Source organism: Xenopus tropicalis, chromosome 1, assembly GCF_000004195.4.
Source record: "Xenopus tropicalis strain Nigerian chromosome 1, UCB_Xtro_10.0, whole genome shotgun sequence".
NCBI lineage: Eukaryota > Metazoa > Chordata > Amphibia > Anura > Pipidae > Xenopus > Xenopus tropicalis.
Window position 1 is genome coordinate 74,319,912 of NC_030677.2, and position 25,276 is coordinate 74,345,187.

General features: G+C 38.8%; 1 protein-coding gene across 2 annotated transcripts; it reads right to left on the reverse strand.

The window, feature by feature from the left end:
* Positions 1–5,045: 5,045 nt before the first annotated feature.
* On the reverse strand, positions 5,046–24,794 carry adh1c (alcohol dehydrogenase 1C (class I), gamma polypeptide). 2 transcript variants are annotated; one of them, XM_031900852.1, is made up of 9 exons: positions 24,562–24,794; positions 18,546–18,647; positions 17,398–17,539; positions 16,283–16,370; positions 15,470–15,689; positions 12,259–12,519; positions 11,562–11,697; positions 6,725–6,863; positions 5,046–5,592 (listed from the first exon to the last, which is right to left on the reverse strand). In XM_031900852.1, exons 1-9 carry the CDS (start codon positions 24,637–24,639, stop codon positions 5,568–5,570), a joined length of 1,191 nt encoding a protein of 396 aa, XP_031756712.1. In that variant the 5' UTR covers positions 24,640–24,794; the 3' UTR covers positions 5,046–5,567.
* Between the last annotated feature and the right edge of the window lie 482 nt (positions 24,795–25,276).

A 25,276-nucleotide genomic window follows, 5' to 3' on the forward strand; every position in this document is an offset into this window, starting at 1 on the left:
ATTATCATTCTAATTGTGTTGGGTTGAAAACCCCACAGACTGTTCTTCCACTTTGGTTTATTCTTCCGCTTCTTCTTCTTCTTCTTAGCGCCCCCCATTTTCTAAACGCTACTCCTCCTACAGTTTTAGGGGTACAACACCCAAATTCCCCACACATCTTCGCCCTATAGCGGAGCAGGTTGCTTGTGCTTTTCTAAGCGATCCGGCCCCCCGTCTTTTTGTGGCGCCCAAACTTTGCACAGTCAGTCACTGGGTGATTACGTATTCAAGGTTTTTTTTTTACAGTGGGCGGAGCAACCAACAGCCAATCAGATTTTACCTATTGACTTTTAATGGGGAAATTTAACCTGCTGCCATTCTCACAGTTAGTTAGGCGGAGACACCAACAGCCAATAAGATTTCACCTATTAAATTGTATTGGTTTGATGCCAGGGTTCCCAAACTTTGCACAGTGAGTCAGTGGGTGACTATGCACTCAAGGTTAGAAAAAGTAGGCAGGGCCTCCATAAGCCAATCACATTTCTTTCGTTGTTTTCAGTGGGGAAATTTTAACTGCTGCCTTTCTCACATGTTTAATGTCAGGGTCCCCAAACTTTGCACAGTTTGTCACTGGGTGACTATGTTCCAAGTTTGGAAAAGTGGGCGGGGCCAACAACAGCCAATCAGATTTCGCCTATAGACTTCATACTGTATGTTTAAATTTAAACTGCTGCCATTCTTTAAATATTAGTACTAAGGTCCCTAAACTTTGCAGAGCTAGTCACCAGGTAACTGCGGTTCAGAGTTAGAAAAAGTGGGTGGAGCCACCAACAGCCAATCAGATTTTAACTATTGATTTTCAATGGGGAAATTCAGCCTGCTGCCATTCTCACAGTATTAATACCAGGGTCACTAGGGGACTGCATTTTTAGGTTTTTAAAAGTGGGTGGGGCCACCAACAGCCAATCGGACTTCACCTATTGATTTTGTTTTTTGTTTAAATTTAAAAAGCTGCCTTTCTCACACTATTTATGTCAGGGTTCCCAAACTTTGCACAGTCAGTCACTGGATGACTACATATTCAGGGTTAGAACAAGTGGGCGGAGCCACTAACAGCCAATCCAATTCCACCCATTAAATTTCATTGGTTCATTGGATTTAAATTGATGCCATTTTTTAAGTATTAATTCCAGGGTTGTTAAACTTTTCAGAGTTAGTCACTGGGTATTTGCTGTTGAAAGTTAGAAAAAAGTGGGTGGAGCCACCAACAGCCAATCACATTTCACCTATTTACTGTCAATGGTGAAGTGTAAAATGCTGTCAGTCTCACAATTTTTATGCCTGAGTCCCCAAACTTTGCACAGTTGGTCACTGGGGGACTGCAGTTCAAAAATAGGAAAAGTGGGTTGGGCCACTAACAGCCAATCAGCTTTCATCCATTGAATTTTATTGGTTTAAATTTAAAATGCTGCCATTCTCACACTAATTATGCCAGGGTGCCCACTGTTTGTCAATGGGTGACTTCAACTCAAGGTTAGAAAAAGTTAGAAACTTTGCAGAGTTAGTCACTGGGTAACTGCAGTTCCAGGTTAGAAAAAGTGGGTGGAGCCACCAATCAGATGTCACTCGTTGACTTTCAGTGGGGAAATTTAAATTGCTGCCATTCAGACACTATTAAAACCAGGGGCCCCAAACTTTGCACAGTGGTTTTTACTACCGTATATACTCGAGTATAAGCCAATCCGAATATAAGCCGAGGTACCTAATTTTACCTAAGAAAACTGGAAAAACTTATTGACTCGAGTATAAGCCTAGGGTTGCGCGCACATGACACAGGGTCCAAGGTTAGCTGAACTCACAGACTGAAGTGCAGAATTAATATGTTTCACACACTGAAATATAAACTAAAAAATACAAAACAAAAATACAAAATACAGTCAACTACCAAAATGAATGAATGTTGGGTAAACTAAAGTCACTGCTTTGTGAGTTCATGAATCAGGAATTAATTTTATCACCATCATGTTCAGATATATAAATATATAAAACTGGGCAACTCAACCTTCAGGAAAGTATTACAAAAAGTCCTATACCATGTTACACATCTTTAAGAGCCACTTGCTCTGGGATTTTACTTGCGCTTAAAGTAAAGTTATTTTTTAGTTATTGTTTTATTCTCAAAAATGTATTTTTTTTTATTTCATGGGTTAAATTGGGAAACGGAAGCTGCTTGATATAGAGTTCTGGTGAGGTTGATTACACAGAAAATTCCTCTACATAGATAAATTCTGCTTATTGTTAAGACAATCGCAATAAAGCAAAGATAATAGACAGAATATATTTTCAACATAAGTTCTATTTATTTTACTATGTATATAAATGTATACTGCAGTCTGTAAACAGTATCTGTCGCTGAACTTTACCTCTATGCACATCATTATTGCTAATGGGAGGCTTGCAAGGAGCTTTTCCTGAGGAAGGAAGTCGGTGCAGGTAAGGGGCAATTGCTAAGGGCCCTCCAGTAAGGGGCAATCGCTAAGGGCCCTCCAGTAAGGGGCAATCGCTAAGGGCCCTCCAGTAAGGGGCAATCGCTAAGGGCCCTCCAGTAAGGGGCAATCGCTAAGGGACCCCCCAGCGCCGCTTACCAATCAGCAGTTCCAGGCGCCAAGTTGAAGTCGCAAGACGGGGATGTCGCAATAGGCAGTTACCGATCAGCAGTTCCAGGCAGTTCCTTCCTAGTTACAATTGATGTCGCAAAGGGCCCTCCAGTAAGGGGCAATCGGTAAGGGACCCGCCAGCACCTATTAGCAGTTTCAGGCACCAACGCGCGCTGCAGTTACTTCCTCGTTGAAGTGATGACGTCACGCGCCGGGGCGACCGGGCGGGCTGTAACTGCGCGGGCCGACTGACAGACTCCAAATCCAAATTATACTCGAGTATAAGCCGAGGGTGCCTTTTTCAGCACATTTTTGGTGCTGAAAAACTCGGCTTATACTCGAGTATATACGGTATATAATTGTGGTCCAAGGTTAGAAAAAGTGGGCGGAGCCAACAACAGATCAGATTTCATTCAGTGACTTCACGTTGTTCAACCCAACACAAACTTTGTTCTCAAACTTCCCTTTCTAGTTACATAGTTGATATCTCTGCAACAACTTTCAAAATATTTGGGAGTTTTAGTGGCTGAAGATCCAATACCATTGCTTATGCTTTTACCATTGCATGGAAGATCCCACTTCTGTGGGAACAACTGCTGTATGATAAAGGGATTTGCTCTGACACTGCAGTAAATTACCCTTGATGATCACAACATTCTATATATAGATTAAAGCCTCATATATGGCAATGGTAGAAGGGGAGAATATGGTAAAAATCACCTTGTGTTCCATTGCCCTTAGGCACTGAGATATTTCTTTGCTTTTGCAGCGCCGTACCATTGACCTCAAAGACTAATGGAGATTAAAGAACATTGGTTAATGGTTAACCAGTTTATATTTTCCACTGTTTTGCTCTAATTCAGTCTTTTGTTGGAATCATTCAAGGTTTCCTGCTTGAAACGGAAGAATAGCTTTTGTTTTTCATTGGAATTTCAGCACCCCGGAAGCCTTGTCCTGTTCAACCTGTGTATATGGAAGGGAAAGGAAGGATTGCAGATCTCTAGAGGTGCAGGAATGCTCAGGGAGGGGCGCTCTCATATGCTGGGAGGCCTAACCAGGATGGGGGCAAAAAATATTACAGGTATCGGCCCCCTTATTCTGAAACCCATTATCCAAAAAGTTTTGAATAACGGAAAGGCCATTTTAATAAAATAGTTCACATTTTAAAAAATGGTTTCCTTTTTCTCTGTAATAATAAAACAGTACCTTGATCCCAACTAAGATATAATTACCCCTTATTGGGGGCAGAACAGCCCTATTGGGTTTATTTAATGGTTAAATGATTCCCTTTTCTCTGTAATAATGAAACAGTACCTGTACTTGATCCCAACTAAGATATAATTACCCCTTATTGGGGGCAGAACAGTCCTATTGGGTTTATTTAATGGTTAAATGATTCCCTTTTCTCTGTAATAATAAAACAGTACCTGTACTTGATCCCAACTAAGATATAATTACCCCTTATTGGTGGCAGAACAGTCCTATTGGGTTTATTTAATGGTTAAATGATTCCCTTTTCTCTGTAATAATAAAACAGTACCTGTACTTGATCCCAACTAAGACATAATTACCCCTTATTGGGGGCAGAACAGTCCTATTGGGTTTATTTAATGGTTAAATGATTCCCTTTTCTCTGTAATAATAAAACAGTACCTGTACTTGATCCCAACTAAGATATAATTAATCCTTATTGGGGGCAGAACAGCCCTATTGGGTTTATTTAATGGATAAATGATTCCCTTTTCTCTGTAATAATAAAACCGTACCTGTACTTGATCCCAACTAAGATATAATTACCCCTTATTGGGGGCAGAACAGTCCTATTGGGTTTATTTCATGTTTAAATGATTCCCTCTTGTCTTTAATAATGAAACAGTACCTGTACTTGATCCTAAATAAGATATCCAATGTAATCGGCACAAGTCAATATGCGCTCCCCATTACATCCATTGTATAGCACCCCTATAGTTCTCTAGATGCGTAACTAGGGAGGTAAATCCCAGCACTTTTCACAGGATTTAGACAGATCCGTAGGGGGTTGGCTGAAACCTTACATTCATGTGACTTGAAAGCTCTAGACAACTGAAACCTGCTGTTTTTTCTTTTTACAGATTATGCTATTTCTTATCTCAGATTTGAATATGTAAATAAGGGGTTGGATTTGGGCAAATCCTTGTGAATGATTCAGAATTTGGTCAAAACCAGAATTTATGGTAAGGTTAACTGGTCAATTACTGTGGAAGAGAAAAGGAATAATTTAATTTTACTTGCCTTCCTAGTTTGATAAGAGATAACAACCTATGTCTGACTTTTCCCTTGTCTTCTGTGCTGTCTGTGCTCTCAGCCATTAGAAAATACTCGTTTTATTACAGAATGGACTACAAGGACACAAGAAGGAGACACAAAGCAGACGCTTAATATTATAATGCTGTATTTCTCTTCCAGATAGAAGAATAGTGCATGTCTGTACAGTACAGCTCAGCTCTTTATTTTAAAATTGCTAAAAATAAACTTGATGTAATCTATACCGTGTTTTTATTTAACTTGTATTTGAAAAATGGATCTCATTGTCCTTGATTTCTAGGTGTTCCTGAGGGGTATATAGGGAACACATAGGGAATATTATTCCCTGGCCTAGGCCATGTTTGGGTTGAAGAATGTCATTGCCACCTTACCAAACAAGCAGAACTTGGTCAGATTAAGCCTTTATTTTGCAAATGCAGAACACATTGTTACTTATGAGAATTTGCCCTATATTCAGTTTATTATGTTTTATATTTTGAAAAAATAATTTTTTGTTTAAAAATTCGCACTGCAGTAAATAAAATTGTTTTTGACTTTATTTTTTCAAGAAATGTATCCTGATACTTGAACACGAAGAAGTGCATCTTAGATAATTCTGTGGTGGTAAATGCAATATCTTTCCATTGTTTAAACCAACAAGATTGTTCGAATACTGAAAAAAAAGATAAAGATAACTTGCTGTTAATATTGTATCCATGATATTTTTTTTTTTTGCTATCGCACATTTAGCAATTAAATAAATCAGAAAATAGTCCTCCATTTACAGCTGAGCATGGGCAACTGGCACCACTTCCAGGGAGTGCAACTGGGACATCTGTCAGGAGAAGATTTGTTCCTGCAAACCTACATATACCCACATACATAGTTCATTATCTTCTTGCCACAACTGGGGGACGCAATGATTCAAGGGAACTTCCTAGTTATAAATGATGGTACCTGGGCAACCCTATAGATAATTTACATATAAAATGGGGCATTTTCTTCCTGGTACAGGTATGGGATTCATTATTTGGAAACCCTTTATCCAGAAAGCTCTACATTATAAGAAGGCCATCTCCCATTGATCCCAACTAAGATATAATGAATTCTTATTAGAAGCAAATACTCCTATTGGGTTTATTTAATGTTTAAATGATTTTTAATAGACAACATATAGAGATCCAAATTACAGAAAGATACCTTATCTGGAAAACCCCAAGCATTCTGGATAACAGGTCCCATACCTGTATTGATTAAAGATTACTTTTTCTCCTTTTTTTTGTGTTACTTATAAGGAATTAATATAAATAACCTTGTACCTGTACATGAATACTAATTTTAACTACTTTATTGAGGCTGGTGCAATATATTGGTTTCCAGCTGGGACTACTATTCTCCCATAGACTGCATTTTAATCAAATAGTTAAAATTTTAAAAATGATTTCCTTTTTCTCTGTAATTATAAAACAGTACATTGTACTTAATCCCAACTAAGATATAATTAATCCTTGCAGGCAAGTCAATCCTATTGGGTTTATATAAACTATAAATTATTTTTATTTTATTTTTAGTAAACTTGAAGTATGGAGATCTAATTTACAGAAAGAGCCTTTATCTAGAAAACCCCAGGCATGGAGTATTCTGGATAACAGGTGCCGTACTTGTATATGTCTCTCAAGCAGTAATATACAATGCACATTCAGATGATTTGTATCAAGATAACATCAACACGATCAGTTCTATACACGTCCAATACAACACAAATTTTTACTGTAATGAATGTCACAACAAAAAACACGTTTTACCTCTTTCCAGAACGTAAAAGATCAAACCCTTCATTAATTTTATTTAATGGTAATCGATGGGTTACCAACTTTTCAAGGTCGAATTTCTTTGCCAAAGAATCTGAAACCAGTTGTGGAACAGAATTCTTACTCTTCCAGCCTAGAAAAGAACGAGTGAGAAAATAATACATTTTATTTTTTTTTTAAATTTTGGCACAACTATACAAAATACATTCCTGGACAAGTAAAATTATAGTTGGGACTGTTAAAGGAGAAGGAAAGGTAAAAACTAAGTAAGCTTTATCGGAAAGGTCTATGTAAATTACAGCCATGCTTATGCACTCACAGAATAAGCTGCACTGAGTCCTCTATCAAATCACAAGATTTCTTGTCTCCTTTTTTGTAAACATGTTCTTCGGTATCTGACTTCCTCTCTCAGAAAAATCCTTCAGGGCACAGCAGGAGTCTGCTCACTTTGCTCCTCTCTCCCATCCCAAGAATTTGCATCCCCCTCCCCCTTTGCGTATTCTGAGCTACCAGCAGCTAGAGCTGAAGCATGGAAGCTACTGAGACCAAACTAAAATGACAGTTGCTAATAAAACAAACAGAGGGTGTTTCTAGTACTGTTTACTCAGGTATGGTAAAGCTTTCTACAGAATAAATATAGCATTCTAGGTGGCACTAATGTGACTAATCTAGTGGCAATAAAATGCCATAAAATTTCCTTCTCCTTTCATTAGTATAGTATTAAATAATAGCAAAAACAGTACAAGAGAACAGGTAAAAAACAACCATAATCACATATACAGTATATATACTATACATATACTGTATAGTTATAATTTCATAACACATACAGATTATACAATAAATTAATAAAGAATATTTACAGAAAAACAATAGGATTAGAGGTCCATGACCACAAAAGTTTATGATCTAAAGAATGGGATATAATTGTTTGTTTGTTTTGTTGTATATTTCCACTTATATATGACATCCAGATATATTTAGACACCCCTGCACTAACCACTGATGTTCAAACCCAGATTGCTAACTGCCTCCTGGCTATCTCCTCCTGGATGAACCAACGCCACCTCAAACTTAACCTAGCTAAAACAGAGCTCATGGTCTTCCCGCCCAAACCTGGCCCTTCTCCTCCTTTCACCATTACTATTGATGGCATGAGCATCAACCCTGTTAATTTTGCACGCTGCCTTGGGGTTATCTTTGACCAGTCACTCTCCTTCTTTAACCATATTAATAACACTGCCAAAACCTGCTGTTTTTTCCTCCGCAATATTTCCAAGATACGCCCCTTTCTTTCACAAGTAACAGCTAAAACACTAATCCATGCCCTTATCCTTTCCCACTTAGATTACTGCAATCTCCTACTAACCGGCCTCCCAGACTCACACCTCTCTCCCCTGCAATCAATCAATCTTAAACTCTGCTGCCAGGATCCTCCTGCTCTCTCCAAAGAGGGATTCTGCTCAGCCTCACTTAAGCTCTCTTGCATGGCTGCCTGTTAAGCAAAGGATAGCTTACAAAATCCTTCTGCTAACATTCAAAGGCCTTCACTCCTCTGCTCCTCACTACATTTCTTCACTGGTCTCCCTACATGTTCCTGGTCGTCTCCTCCGCTCCTCTCAGAGCCTCCGTCTTTTTACACCATTCACACCCACTGCACTCTCTCATCTTAAACCTTTCTATCTCGCTGCTCCTTACCTCTGGAACTCTATCCCTGAATCCCTCCGTAGGGAACACTCGTTAACTCTCAGCTGTTACCTTCTGGAGCACTGAAACATTATTTTGCCTAGTCCTGCGCTTAAGGGCAAATGCCCATACCTGATGCACTCTTACCTTCCAATTTGTGCCTGTATGTTACCCAACCACTTAGATTGTAAGCTCTACGGGGCAGGGACCTCCTTCCTACTGTGTCTCATACCACATGGCACTTATTCCTTGTGCATTTATATATATTTATTGTATTTATTTATTACAACACTTGTCCTCCCTGTGTGTAATTTTGTAAGATTGTACAGCGATGCGTACCCTTGTGGCGCTTCATAAAGTTATACATACATACATACATACAATTGCAGAAAAAGCTAGCACTCACAGGACTTCAGTTAGCATTAGTCAAAAATAAAACAAAAAAAGGGATCTATCAAAGCAAATGTCTTACATGGTTTTTATTAATCCGACGTTTCAGCTCCTCACAGGAGCTTTCCTCAGGGAGAACAACACAGTGTTTGCACAAACATTTAAATCTACAAAATGGCGCCAAAAGGGGGTTGCTAGGCAACCATGGACTCACTCAGAGTTTAGTAACTCCATTAAAAATGAACATAAACACAAAAGGAGAGGGAAAAACATACGGTAAATGGCACAAGAGGTTATAGCACAAATAATTAGGTGGAAATCACTATGAGGACGTATCAGCCCCCCCATTCTCCGTACGTACATACATACATATAATTAGAAGCAGTAATATACAACATATGTATTATGCTCAATTCTGGGAGGGAAACTAGGTTTCTTTTTTTGTTACATAGTACTGTCTATATTGAAGTATTATTTATTTTGTATGAGTGTTTGTATCTGGTTGAGTATGACTTTAGAGGAACTTCTCAGTAGGTGCAATTGTCCTTATTTTTTTAAAAAGGTTTAGGGAAATGTTCTATCCTTAAGGGCTACACTGACTTATTTCTATGGTATCATCACTGTAATATGTGTCCCCTAATTGTGCCATATAAAATATAATTGGACCACTACATGTAAAAAAGGGTTCCGAAATGAGCAATCTTACAATAACAAGCTTAGCTAATTGAGTTTACTTTTCATAGTAGATATGGATAATGAATATGTCAATATACTGTATACAAAGGCCAATGTAAAAATATCTAACAAACTTCCAAAGGATAACTGAATTATTATTGAAGCCAAACTAGAGTACAACTTGTACAACTAGAAAACAAGTGATATTCAGTATCATTGTAAAGCAGTCTGATCCCTAATCAGTATTAGGGTGAATTACCCATGGTGCTACTAGTAGCAGCTACTTGTCGTGGCTACTAAAATGACAATGCTGATCATTTACTGATAATTGTCTATGTGTGTTTTAGAGGCAATTCTCAGTATTATCATTATTATGGCAGAATATTTTCTGGGGTTTAGTAGCTGTGAAGGTAGCTGCTACTAGTAGCTCCATGTGTCTTCACCCTTAACCACTGCCTTTGGATTAGTAAATACAATGAAATCTTTGCAGTTGCTTTTAAGTTTTTAATAGGTTATAGGCTATGCTTTATTATTCTGCTTTTTCTAGTCAGCTGAACATTATGATAACTTACGGTGAAATAACTTCATAAAGAAGCAAGATGCTACTTTTATAGTCTATATTGCTACAGCTTTGCTATATTATTTTTTAGATTCCCTTTTCTTAAAAGAAGTGATTTATTTGCAAGTAATTGTGTTTTATTTTATGTAAGTTATAATGATTAATTCTAAATTTGTGATCAATGTCAATTGATTTATTTAATAGATGCAAAGACAGGGGACATCTGCAGCCCTATCTCAAAACTCGTCATGAGACTTTTGATTCAGGAATTATTGCACTGTCAAAACTTAAAGGGGCAATATGAACAAATGAGTTGAGAAGGCAAATGCTCTGGCCTATTCTTAAGCCAAAACGCCATGGCAAATGTTAAAATGAAGTTACAAGATAACAAGAATTTAGCAAAAGTGTGGTCCCAAATGTATTATGGCATGGTATTGTATTTTTATAATAGAAAAATTTTTTACACCGGCACACCCTTACCTCCTCCGAAGGTTTACTACTTGGTGCACAGCCCAGAGAGTCGGCACTCTCAACAAAGTCCAGCACAAAGTATTTCAGCCAGCACGACAAGTAAAGTGCAAGCCTAACGAAGGGGTACGCCCCCGAAATGTTGCTTTTTGAATAAACACAGGGGCTAAGCCCCGCTTGCACTTTACTTGTCGTGCTGGCTAAAATACTTTGTACTGGACATTGTATTTTTATAAACCTCTTGGACTGGGGAATAGGTTTATAACTGGTTGAAATGTTTAAAAAAGAAGGGCTTTTATCATAAAGCTGTCTAGGTGGCAGCTTCCCCTTTAGCAAAGGTTAGGCTAAATCTAGAGCAGTGTTCCCCAACCAGTAGCTCGTGAGCAACATGTTGCTCCCCAACCCCTTAGATGTTGCTCCCAGTGGCCTCAAACCAGGTGCTCATTTTTGAATTTCTGGTAAAGGAGGCAAGTTTTGGAGCCATAAAAAACAAGTATAATGCCAAACATAGCCTGCCAGTCCACATAGGGGCTATCAAATAGCCAATGATAGCTCTCATTGGAACCTCCAGGAACCTTTTCCATACTTGTGTTGCTCCCCAACACTTTTTCCACTTGAATGTGGTTCACGTGTATAAAAGGTTGGGGATCCCTGATCTAGGGCATTACTGACCACTTTCTTGGTGGCTTTTCTACAGTAAGGTCTACAGTGAGGTCTAGGCATTCAGTCAGTAGTTTAAATGACTAGTACAGGTATCACAAATTGGACGCTGGAACTTTTTCCAAAAGCAGCAAATTAAAATACTAAAAGGCAAAAATGTACCAGAGCCACTATGTTGTAAAGTTGTTGACTTTGCCGAATGACTATAGCATACAGCATTTAATATTAGAAATTAGAAGTTTTCTTTAGTGCAAGACTGACACAGAAAAGTCAAGCAAGAACTATTTATAGAATGAGTCACACCCTGAAAACATTTTGTAATAAAATAACACTCTACAAACAACCTTGTTACGTGTCAGCACTGGGCATCCAGACAATGAAAACTTATAATACCTCCAAAGACAGAGCCTTTAATTGTGCGCCCAGTCAGCAGGATCATTGGATCAAAGGAGATGGTTGATTCTGGTGCAGACACTCCGACTATCACTGTTGTGCCATATGCAAAATGACTTGAGTTAAGGGCAGCTAGCTGGAAAAGGAATCACAAAGAGTAGAAGAAATGCCTACAAAAATTACAAAAAAAACAATGTGCCGGAGAAAGATAGCTCACACATACTGTACCTGGTTGACTTTCTCATTTATATTTTTTTTTAATGTAACTTTATTGACACTTCAATTCTACACAAAGTAGCCCTAAGTTATGTTTCTGGGACTGTGGGTTGGGGAGTCTGAGCTGGGGAAATGTCTGTATCCCTTTCTCTGGCACAAATGCAGTGTTCAGTGGGTTCTATCATAATGGGCATGTTCTAGATATGTTCCACTTGAACAATAATCATATGCACAAGCTCTGCAGCATGACATTTATGGTAGTGTAAAATATTGATTGTAATCTTTCATTTTACTGTCAAAATATATTTCTGAGGGTTTGCAGCTTTACCATTAACAAGGTGCCCTAAATGTGCTACTGTAGCTGCATTCTTGATACTTGATACTTTTTTTTTATCCCCAAATGATGATTATAATTTGTTTAAATAATAAAAATGTTTAATAAAAATTAAATGAGGGTTAGAAATTAAGCCTAACTACTTACCATGGTCTCAATGTGCCCAACACATTCAAATGCATAGTCCACGCCACCTCCAGTCTGCTCCAGAATCACTTGTGGTACTGGTTTATCATAATCCTTGGGGTTTATACATTCAGTCGCTCCTAGTTCCTTTGCTATGTTGAATTTGTCAGGATTGATATCTACTCCAATGATGCGAGCTGCCCCAGCTATCTTACAGCCCATAATGACAGCAAGGCCAATTCCTCCTAAACCAAATATGGCACAAGTAGACCCTGGGTGCACCTGCAAAAGATCATAGTAGTATACATAGAAGATTTGTTTATTTGCATGCCTCTGCACTTTTAAAGCTTTTTCATATCCTATCCATTGCTTGACACCCAAAACTGGATTGCATACTTTAGACAATGACTTAAAACATTTATTTAAAGGACAAGGAAAGTCAAAATCTATTAAGCTCACTATTAAGCTCACTACTCAAGTACTACTGTTGCTATGTAAAAACGCTATATTTCTGGCTTGCCTGATAAAAGATTTAAAGAGATACACTTGCTACTTACTTTGTTGAGCCCATCTCCATGCCCCCTAGAGAATTGATACCTCCCAACATTTCATTAAGAGAAAGAGGGACAAAAATATGTGACGCGGGTAGTGCGGCAAAATTTTTTTGGTAACCTCTGCTTTGTGACCACACCCCCACATGCCACACCCACTTTACATGCCCCAGATGTGCCTGTATAATCACTAAATAAAAAGAATAAAGGACATATTAACTTCAAAGGTACCAGTATGACAACATTAAATTGATAAAGGGCATATTAACCTCAGACATGCCAACAGTTCTGTGCATTTTCCAAAATTATAAACAGGGCCAATTCCAGTGGTACATAAATCTATGTTATTTCCTTCCATTCTTTATCAATTGAAAGCAAAACAATAATAATGTACCACTAGAATTTCTAACCATATTAACAAGGCCAGCCTAAGGTTCCCAAACTTATAAGGGCCCCTTTTAAATGTCTGCTATATTTTATGAACGGATCAGCGATACCTCTGTCTATTCCCCTGCATGCTGTGCTCTGCCAGAGATTCCCAGGAGTGAGAGATATATGTTAGGGGTGGAAAGGTGAAACTGTCCATCACACAAATAATGACAGCAGCCTCTTCTGCCTGATAAAAGACAGAGCGCACCCTCAGCCCCTGACCCGGTGAGCAGGAGCAAGGAGAGGAATGCACCCCAATGCCAGTTGACCCTTGCCTGTCACAAATGCTCCTCCCAGGACAATTAAACATCAAGGTAAACCTGTGAGCTTGAGGTTGCAGGGGAGATTCAAGAGTTAAAGGGGCGGGCTTTTTTTCCCCCAAAGCGGGACATCTAACAATGAATCCGGGACAGCGGGCAGTGCTATAAACATTGGTACTGACAGTTGGGAGGTATGGGAATTGATCCCAATGGCTCCGCCTGCCTGCAAACACACACAGCAAAGAAGCACCCGAACCCCCCCCACTCCACCTGCCTGCCAGCCAGTGAACGCACACAGCAAAGAAGCAGCCGACCAGTGCCCCCTCCTCTCCGCCTGCCTGCCAGTGAACGCACACAGCAAAGAAGCAGCCGACCAACCTCCCCCCCGCTCCGCCTGCCAGTGAACACACACAGCAAAGAAACTGCCGACCAACCTGTTGATCTCCTGAATGAAACTGGTTTTTATTACAGAGGGCAACATGGTGAAGCAGATTAGTGATAAGACAAAACAGAGGCGCCTCTGTTTTGTCTTATCACTATACCGAGTCCACCCGGAGTGGAGGGGTGTCATCCCCATTTTTCTTCCTTCTACAGAGAGCGACTTCTTATTCCTGAGTGGGGTCAGGACAATCTCCCCACCTGCCTATACAGTGGTTGCCTATTGGTAACCCTGGCTTGTGAGTATTTATTTGTTTATTCTACCATTACTCCTTGTAAAAACATATTACACTATTGGGGCTCTTGGTGTTCCTTTTTGTCTTCATGGTGAAGCAGATTGGCTGCTTTCATACAAATTCTCCAACTATCATTTTACTTTGGGGCTCATCAGCAAGGGCTGCACCTCCCTCAATATGTAAACCTAATTTGTAGGTTTCTTTTAAAATTGATACAATAAAGCAATATTTTTAACTACAACCCATCGAATGTGATTACATATCAGGACCAAAGGACCAGTGATGCACACTCTGCTGCCATAATGCACCAGATTCAATTCAGTAAAAAAAGTTATCTCATGGTCTTTTTCCCCATAGACTTCAGTAGTGATGATATCTGAATATACTTTTCAACCCCTTTATTAACCGGTAAAACTGAGACTCATATCCCTAACTGCCTCCTACACCACCTCAAACTGAACCTAACAAAAACTAAACTAATCATCTTTCCTGGTCCTACTCCCCCTCTTTACTATCTCTACTGATGGCATGCTTACTAACCCTGTCAACTCTGCACGTTCTCTCAGGGTGATCTTTGACTCTTCTCTCTCATTCTCTGACCATGTAACACCAGTGTCGAAACTTCTCACTTTTTTTTTTTTTTTACACAAAATTCCTTTCCTTTCTTTTACCGGCAACAGCTAAGATGCTCATGCATGCTCTCATATTTCAACTAGACTGATACTAACTGGCCTCCCTAACTCCCATCTCTCCCCATACTCCGAATTAAATACTGCTGCCAGAATTCTCCTCCTCTCATCCAAGAGAGTACAGACCCCTCTCCCCTGCCGAAATCCTAATCATGGCTTTCCATTACACAAAGAATAACTTACAAACTCATTCTTACATGACCCCCGTAATCTCATGTTTACCTCAAAGTAAACTGGTTTTGTCTCCTGTCACTCACAGTTCAGGATATATCCATTATCTGCAAACTTATTATCTAGAAAGCTCCAAATTATGGGAAGGCCATCTCCAATAAACTCCATTTTAGCCAAGAAGTTTTAATTTTCTTAAAATGATTTCCTTTTTCTCTGTAAAAATAAATTAGTACCTTGTACTTGATCCCAACTAAGAATTTATCCTTATTGGAGGCAAAACAATCCTATTAGTTTATTTAACATTGAAATAATTTATTTATGGAGATCCAAATTACAGAAAGATCCCTTATTAGGAATAGGACAATACTGCACCCCCATACCCCCATGATATTCAACTCCATGTAGTTGATGAGAGCAGCTTAAACTGCAAACACAGAACACTTCAAATAAATATTTACCTTGGCGGAATTTAATGCAGACCCATATCCAGTGGAGAAGCCACATCCAATGAGACAGGTATTATCTAGGGATGCACCACTGTCGATCTTAGCAACTGACATTTCCTCAGCTACAGTGTATTCAGTAAAAGTGCTGGTGTTCATGAAGTGGTAGATTTGCTTCCCTTTGCAGGTAAATCTGCTGGTGCCGTCCGACATGAGTCCTACAGCTTTTTTCATTCTGTTTTAACACCATTTGAAACAAATTGAGTTGAGGAAAGAGCATATTAAAAGGGTTTCAAATCTAAAATGCAGGGATTCAAGTAAGAACATTTGTGACAGCAATGTATTTAAATCCACACATATGTGTTACCCTGTGTGTAATTGATAATATACTATATATATAACTCTGTTTTAACTACTTCATTGGAAAGTGTACTGATATGTGCTTCTCTAAGTTTAGCAAGGTTTAGTGGAAAACATGCTGGCAGAGAAACAGGACCCATACCTGTATATAACTTAATCAGGTTACAGGGCTCTTAACTTTTAATAGTTCAAATGGGTTTGGTTTAATAAAAAAGGTTAGTGGAGGTCATAAGGATTTGGATATCCATTGCTGTTGCTAATTGTTCTGGCAAGCGATTTGGTAATAACGGGCAACAGTTTGAATGCAACAGACAACCATTTAATGGATTTGTAAGGGTCTCGGGTAAAATTAATGGTTCCATGAAAATTAACAGGTGACTCTCCAAGCTAGGTTTCAGAATTTCTAAGTTCAGCTAAATGTAAGAGAGTGGTTTAAGAAAACCTAGGCATCAAAATACTGGTACTTACTTGCCTGCAATGCACATATTACTCCTTGGGTCTTTGCAACATATACATTGTCCACATTGAGGTACAAAAAGTGGGATGACTCTATCTCCTAGAGAAAGAAAACATAATATTATACAATGGTATTGTACAATTATGGCAGAATCTGTAGTAGAGCAACTAATTTATCCTTAAACCAGGTAGTGGTTTGAATAAAAGACTGAAAGATGAATAGGAGAGTGGCTAAAAAGATAGATAAGTAATGAAAAATGTCAATAAAACTGTTGCCTCACAGTTTAATTGTTTTTGGCAGCAGGGGTCAGTGACCCCCACTTGAAAGCTGAAAAGAGGAAGAAAAAGGCAAATAATTTACTAACTATAAAAATAAAAAGGTCAGTGGGAAGTTTTTGAGAAAGGTTAACATAGAGGTGAAGTGCACATGTACATTTGATCCATTATCTGGAAACCCACTAGCCAGAAAGCTCCAAATTACAGGAAGGTCATCTCCCAAACAGTACCTTGTGCTTGATCCCACTTAACATAATCAATGTTTGCTGGAAGCAAAACACTCTTATTGGGTTTAATTGATATTTAAATGATTTATGAGCAGAATAAAGGTATGGAGATCAAAATTACAGAGATACCCCTTATCCAGAAAATCCCAGGTCCATAGCATTTTGGTTAACATGTCTCATACCTGTACCCATAAATATTATATAGTCTGCTCATCACTTCCAGTGAAGGATTAACACCTGCATCAATGAGAATCATGGTGCCATTGTGACTGGATCATACCATCTTACACCTGTCAGTTTCAGCTAACACCTAACTGAATAAGTTCAATGGAACCATTGTGATTGGATGTTTGTGACTGTACTACCATCAAGGGTTTAAATGCTGGGGAATTCCCTACCAGTCATTTGAACTGAAGAAGCCACTCGGATGAGTGGTGAAATGTTTTCAAGAAAAACTCTGAAAAGTCCAGTTGTTTTAGACTTAATTCTACTAGATATTGTAAATCTGCTCATATTTAATGCATACTTCTGGCTTTCCTATTGCCCTCACTTCAAGGTTCCTTGTAAAAGATTAAAACAAAGGATGTGGTTTCTTGTGCAATTTAAAAAAGTTTCCCCACATACCTGGCTTAATGTGCTTAACACTTTCTCCAGTGCTCTCCACAATACCAACACCTTCATGGCCAAGTATAACTGGGAATTTTACTGTACTCAGTTTCCCCTCAATTGCATGATCATCGGACCGGCAAATACCAGTAGCGACAATCTATAATATAAGATAATAATAATATTATGTCGACTGAAAGTAGATACAGATCAGTACATGAATTCAGAGCCATCTTGGTAAACAAGGGAAAGGAATCCCTATTACATATAAAAAGGATGCCAAAAGTGACGTTAACAAGTGTGGTGCGAGTGCGCACAGCCTCAGGGGCTGATGTTTTGAAAGATCTGAAGATGTACCAGTTATCCAGGGTACCTGACAAGGAGTATGGTCACCTCTACATATTCTAATACACTTTATTTAGCTGGCATGCAACATTGTTTTAGATGTTGGAGCCAGAAATACAAAGAATATAAATAGTGAGGTATATATTAATTTTAATAGATATTGCATTTACAAATTACTTTAAAACCATTGAAAATTTGTAATGAATGAATATTGGAAAGTTGCTTATTTTCTTTCACCGTACAAAAATAGTTTTGTAGTGGAGGATCCCTTTAGTCAGTTCTAACATAAAGTATGTTGCCTATCCAAATGTGTTCAGGTTCTTGTCCATAGTATGACAGTGGGCATAAAGTAACACTGATATGCTATACAGAGCACAGAAAGCAAGGAGGATGATGAAAGCTAAATAAATAACTAATAAAAGAAGGCAACACCAGACAGCAAATAGGCTAATTATTCACTACTGATAAGCCAATGAGAACAGATCAAGCTGTGTGTGTTAGGATAAGATGAGTATGAATAATTTAATACATAAGCATCCAAATCACAAAAATAAAAAATACACATATCAGTGCAGCCACCAAAAGTTTGTTCAGAAATTGAAACTGGATTGAAGGGATGTTTAAAAGCTATGGGAACCAGGTAAAAGCTAAACATAACATCAGTGTCTTGTAGAAAAGAAGCTAAATACATTTTAGATACAGTACTATTATTATATATACCGGTATATTACATTTGTCAGATAAATGTTCACTTATTGAAATGAAACATTTTTTTTATATAGTAGATTTTCTAATATTACAGTATACATTAAGAAGCTTACCTTTATACGGACTTCATTGGCCTTTGGGGGGGCCACTTCAACTTCCTCAATAGAGAAGGGTGCACTTTTCTCCCATATCACTGCTGCTTTGCATTTTATCACCTTTACAAATAAATTAACATTGCATTGTGCTGTATTATTATTAAAATGATACCCTTATTAGTGTGTGTGCGTGATAGTAAGGTGTGGTAGACTACATAGGCTCCTGATAATATACAGGTATGGGACCTGTTATCCACAATGCTTGGGACCTGGGGTTTTCCTGATAAGTGGTCTTAACAAAATTTGGATCTCCATACATTAAGTCTACTAAAATATCATTTAAACCTGAAATAAACCCAATAGGATTGGTTTGTCCCAAGTAAGGGTTAATTATATCTTAGTTAGGGTTAAGTACAAGGCACTGTTTTATCATTACATAAAAGGTAATAATTTGTAAACATTTTATTTACTTGATTAAAATGGAGTTTATGGGAGATGACCTTCCTGTAATTCTGAACTTTCTTGATAACAGGTTTCCAGATAACGGATCCTATACTTACAGGTTTCCAGATAACGGATCCTATACTTACATCTAAAAGGAGCAGATGGTTGACACTGGACAGGTTAAACTACACTATTTTATCTACTTAATGAGTCATGTGAGCCAGATTCTAAAACCAGGTCTTTCTCATCTATGTGTAAATATATGTATATATAGTGCACCCTCAACATAGTTCCTGTGTAAAACAAGGGTCAAATCTGTCTGCTTGGTTTCATAACAAATTAGGGCAAGTTTTTTTGCACATTTGTCAAGAGAATTTACATGGCAGTAAGAGAAAAAAATGATCTCTCACTATCCATATATATATACTTTGTTAAAAGCATTTGAGTAATGTTAAAGCACATGAATCCAAATGAACGAAAATCCCAGGTCCGAGCATTCTGGAAAACAGGTCCCATACCTGTATCTACTATATATAGCAGTTACTTGTGCTATCAATAACGGCCAAGGATCAGAATCCTCACAGCCAAAGTGCATTAGGCTGACTATGCAACTATTGATTTCTCTTAAGAATAAGTAGAATGATCGTAATGCAGGGTTACGTAGTGTAATCCCAGGTCAGATCAGTAGCACTTCCTGTATGCTTTAATTAGCCTTGGAATACAACCACATCCCATAGCATCCTTGTTTTTTTTTTTGTTGTTGTTTAGCTTAGCAGTTATTCTGCAGGCCAAACTTACATGTGATATTTTTATATGCACATTTATAGAATATGTGCTATGTGTATAAGAATATGTGCTAGTCTTGAAAATCTATCTCCTAGAAAAAAAAAAGCTACAAGAAGAGAGGATCATAACTTTGTGTCTTTTAGGGCACTTAGTGAGAGTTAGATCCCACGTACATAGTCAACAGGGCTTTGGAACTGTCTCTCAAGACTTATACATGGGTCTGTGCACCTTTGTGCTGGATGGATAAAACTGTATCTAAATTACAACTGTAAAATAGCAGATTCAAATTCTAATAATCTAAATGCACTTACCTTTCCTGCTGTATCCATTCTCTGTATTTTTACAAACAAGAAACAAACTTAAGTGCCAAGCAGTTTCTGCTGTTGATTTGTTGGATCTGGACGCATAAAGTAGATATATACTGATTCATAAACCCAAAGTTAATAATTTCTAAAGAGAAACATACTTGAGCCAAATGATCAGCATTCAATGAACCTTTGAACTGGTTTTCTAAAAAAACAGACAATATAAATTTTCTTGTCCTTCACTTTTTCCATACAGTTAATGATTATTAACTAGATGATATTGCAATACAATAGGGTTGATTCACTAAAGTGCGTTCATTTTTATTGCATGCTTTTTTACATTAAAATAGATGCGAAAATTAACGCACGAATCACTACAGTATTACCACGTGCGTTAAGTCGCATATCGCATGTGTTAATATGCCTACCTACTTGAGGCAGGCGGTAATTATAGAAAAGTACAGTTAATGAGCTTTTGGCAACACAATATGGACTTTGTAGTGTGATTTATTCAAGTCTGTGTTGGCCCTAGAGTGATGTAGCCTCCAGTTTGCAGAGATATGGTCATTTTCAGTACAGTAATTTTCCGAAAGTATTGGCATGGATGGCTAACATGGTGTGCGTTTTTTCGCACACAGCAACTATTTATACACGGTGCATTGATTTGCGCTCGTTCCGTCAAATACCGCATGAAAATAGTCTTCACGACTAAAATAACGCAAGCAGTATCGCGCGTAAATTAATGCAAATATCCTTTTAGTGAATTTTGCGTTAAGACACGCGAAAAATTAGACGCGATAAAAATTTTACCGCATGCTATAAATAACGCACGTTTTAAAGCACTTTAGTGAATCAGCCCTAATATGAGATGCAGTCTTTCAAGCATATGAACAACACAATTGTACTGTACACAACTGTACAAGCCACCATTAGTTAAAATTTTGTAGTGCAATATGTGGCTTAACTCTGAGGTAAAGAAGTTAATAGGGAAAAAAAGGAAAGCTTTTAAGAAATATAAGTCAGAGGGGACAGTAGATGCGTTTAATGATTATAAACACTATAACAAGTGTTGTAAAACAGCAATCCGGAAGGCAAAGATAGAAAATGAGGAGCGCATCGCGGCCGAGGCCAAGACTAACCCCAAAAAGTTTTTTAAGTATATTAATAGTAAAAAGATGCAGGTTGAGGGTGTGGCCCCATTGAGTTATAATAACAATATGGTTACAGCGGATACAGAAAAGGCAGATGTGCTTAACCAGTTCTTTTCTTCTGTGTATACAGTAGAGGAGCCAGTGGGCCAAGTCCCACCCAATAGCTGCACTGTTGCCTCAGCTCCAACTACACAGTGGTTGGCACAGGATATGGTGCTTAAAGGGTTACACACGATAAATGTAAACAAGGCACCGGGGCCAGATGGAATACACCCTCGGGTACTGAGAGAGCTAGGGGCAGAATTGCAGTGGCCCTTGTTTCTGATATTCTCAGACTCTCTTTCATCAGGTATGGTACCTAGGGATTGGAAGAAGGCGAATGTCATTCCCATATTTAAAAAAGGAGTAAGATCTCAGCCTGGCAATTATAGGCCTGTAAGTTTGACATCCGTGGTGGGCAAGTTATTTGAAGGCTTGTTAAGGGATCACATTCAAAATTATGTAGTGGAGAATGCCATTATGAGCAGTAATCAGCATGGCTTTATGAAGGACAGGTCATGTCAGACCAATTTAATTGCTTTTTATGATGAGGTAAGTAAGAAGCTGGACAGTGGGGATGCAGTAGATATAATCTATTTGGATTTTGCCAAAGCATTTGATACCGTTCCCCACAAACGACTGCTTTCTAAGCTAAGGTCTATTGGTCTTAGTGAAGTCGTTTGCACATGGATAGAAAACTGGCTACAGGATCGGGTACAGAGGGTGGTTGTTAATGGTACATTCTCTACTTGGAGTAAGGTTCTCAGTGGGGTCCCTCAGGGTTCTGTACTGGGTCCACTTTTGTTTAATTTGTTCATAAATGACTTAGGGGAGGGTATTATGAGTAATGTATCAGTGTTTGCAGATGACACAAAACTCTGCAGACCAGTCAATTCTATCCAGGATGTGACATCCCTGCAGCAGGATCTTGACCAACTGGCAATCTGGGCAGCTAAGTGGCAGATGAGATTTAATGTGGATAAATGTAAGGTCATGCACCTGGGATGTAAAAATATGCAAGCCCCGTATACCCTTAATGGGACTGCACTAGGCAAATCCCTAATGGAGAAGGACCTTGGAGTCCTTGTAGATAATAAACTTGGCTGTAGCAAGCAATGCCAGGCAGCAGCTGCAAGGGCAAACAAGGTTTTGAGCTGTATTAAAAGGGGTATAGATTCACGGGAGGAGGGGGTTATTCTTCCCCTTTACAGAGCGCTGGTAAGGCCGCATCTAGAATATGCTGTTCAGTTTTGGTCTCCAGTGCTCAAACGGGACATTATTGAGTTAGAGAGGGTCCAGAGAAGGGCAACTAAGCTGGTAAAGGGTATGGAAAGTCTCAGTTATGAAGAAAGACTGGCCAAGTTGGGTCTGTTTACACTGGAGAAGAGGCGGTTAAGAGGTGACATGATAACTATGTATAAATATATAAGGGGATCATATAATAACCTTTCTAATGTTTTATTTACCAGTAGGTCCTTCCAACGGACACGAGGGCACCCACTTCGTTTAGAAGAAGGGAGGTTCCATTTAAATATTCGGAAAGGATTTTTTACAGTGAGAGCTGTGAAGTTCTGGAATTCCCTCCCCGAATCAGTCGTGCTGGCTGATACATTATATAGCTTTAAGAAGGAGCTGGATGGATTCTTAGCAAGTGAGGGAATACAGGGTTATGGGAGATAGCTCTTAGTACTAGTTGATCCAGGGACTGGTCCGATTGCCATCTTGGAGTCAGGAAGGAATTTTTTCCCCTCTGCGGCAAATTAGAGAGGCTTCAGATGGGGTTTTTTGCCTTCCTCTGGATCAACTAGTAGTTAGGCAGGTTATATATAGGCATTATGGTTGAACTTGATGGACGTATGTCTTTTTTCAACCCAACTTACTATGTTACTATGTTACTATGTCTCCAACCATTAACATCCCTTTGTACCTGTGATGCTTGAACAGTGTGAAAGAGTGTAAATACCCTTTCCCCACCCTGCCCCACACCAAAAGGTAGGTATTTGTGCTGAAAAATAAAACAAGGACCTGTGCCTCCCCAATCAATATAGTGCTGTGGGACAGTTTTGTGGAGTGTTTACAACCCCATTAGGTACAGTCTCTACAAGCAACGGAATTTACATACCCTCAAAAAACTCCATTAAACTGCTGCCCCACTGGCCATATAGTTCTTAGTATCAGCACTAATAGTGTATTAATATTAGTATAGAGCACCACTTCTTTTAGTGCAACCAGTTTACAAGTCAGCAATGAATTCCAGAATTCCAGCACAGGATAGCTACTTTTGCATTTCTTTATCCTCCTTTATTGAGAACATATTAGGCTATGGGTAAGAATAAATGATGCTTTTACCTGGAAGAACTATTTTTCAGTTTAAAATATATCTTTGTCTCTCTTCTGGAATAGAGATGGATTTACGATTTTTTATTGTGAGTAAAGCTACTACTACAGACTTTACTTAATAAAGGAAGGTGGAAAAGTAACTATGAAACACAAGGGAAATAATGGAACAAAGCAGATTCTACAGAAAGCAATTGGGAAAAGGAAGGTAAGAGCACTGGCTGTACAGGCAAGGTCACATGGGTCATGTAATTTCTACTACTGGTGGGAGCAAACATTATGCCTATAGCCTACTTCTTTTATTGTTTATGAAGCTTTGTCAGGAGAATAAGAGAGGGGAACCATGAATCCATTAAATCTCCCTGGTGCCCCTTCTACACTACTGCATATGTGCACAAAGTAACCATATGCATGCTCGGTTGATATTATCAAAGATGTGGCTCCATCATGGACAGGATGCAGAGTATTGACAAAAGCACTCATGATTGCCTGCCAAATAACAAATAAAACTGCTCCCATGAGAGAGCTTTATAGTTTAGCAGGGCATAGTTTAGCAGAGTAAACTCTTATAAATGTCTCACATATAAGCCATTCTAGCTAGATGGGTGTGTGCCATAAATGACTTCAACTAATATCTCGTGATCCCACTGCATATTCACTCAGTAGATGTTTGAGACCTATTGGAGAAGATTAGAGTGTCTAGAATGACAGGTGAAATTGACAGGTGACAGATTAAATTCAACAGATTAAATCCTACAGCATTATCTAGAAAAATTGTTGATAAAATGATACTTATCTGAATATCCTTATCTATTAAGTGTGGGATAGAACTCATTTTTGACAGCCATATTTCTCTTTCCTGGTCACTCCATATCAGCATTACAATCGGGGAGGCCCCTCCCACCCCCGCCTACAGACCAGACTGTCCCTCCCTCTCAAGATCTTTAAATACACCCATAGGTACCCACCTACCTTGTCTTTTTTCTTTCTGTCCTTGTCTACAGTTCCTTCAGGGTCTCTATCAGTTTGGATATATTCCTTAAGGGGCATTGATGTTCCTTGGGTGAATTGGCAGAGAGCTTACGTTTGGGAGACAGCGTGGTACGTTCCTGTAACTTGTCCTTGGATAAACCTTGTAGCTGTGCAGAGCGTCAGATTTCAGAGGTAGTGGCATGGGGGTGACTTAGAAGTTGCTCGTGTTACAGGGGAATCCTTTTCTCTTTTGCCCCCAGTCTTTTTGCTGTAGTTTGTGTCCTTCTGCAGCTTCTGCGTTCCAAAGACAGGAAGTGAGTCACGATATGCGTTCCAAAGACAGGAAGTGAGTCACTATTGTGTCCCAAAGGGCAGAAGTGAGTTTGCGATACCTTCCTCCTGCCTGGGGGTTTAAATTCTTGGTCTTTTTAGTGCCAGCGTGTTCTCTGCTTGCCTGCCTGATGGAGTTTCCAGCTCCTGCTGCTTTTTTGCCTCACTATCATGTTCGGTAGGTGTTTGCCAAAGAGTGTGTTTTTTGTCTTATTGCATTGTTTGGCTCATTTTTTGTTTGTTTTCTCTTAGTTTTGGGGTACTTTCTGTCTTCCTTCATGGATTCCTCAGCCTCAAAAGCCTCTGCTCTCCAAGCTAGGTAGGTCCCTCCTTCTTTTTCCTCTTCTTCTATTATCTTTTTCCCTTCCTCATTACTGTTTTTCTC

Coding starts and splice junctions, on each gene's coding strand:
- adh1c (XM_031900852.1), bottom strand. CDS start 24,639: ATGCCCCTTAAGGAATATATCCAAACTGATAGAGACCCTGAAGGAACT. Junction 17,540..18,545: donor CCAATGAAGTCCGTATAAAG/GTAAGCTTCTTA, acceptor CTTATATTATAG/ATTGTCGCTACTGGTATTTG. Junction 16,371..17,397: donor TGTTAAGCACATTAAGCCAG/GTATGTGGGGAA, acceptor TTCTTTCTCTAG/GAGATAGAGTCATCCCACTT.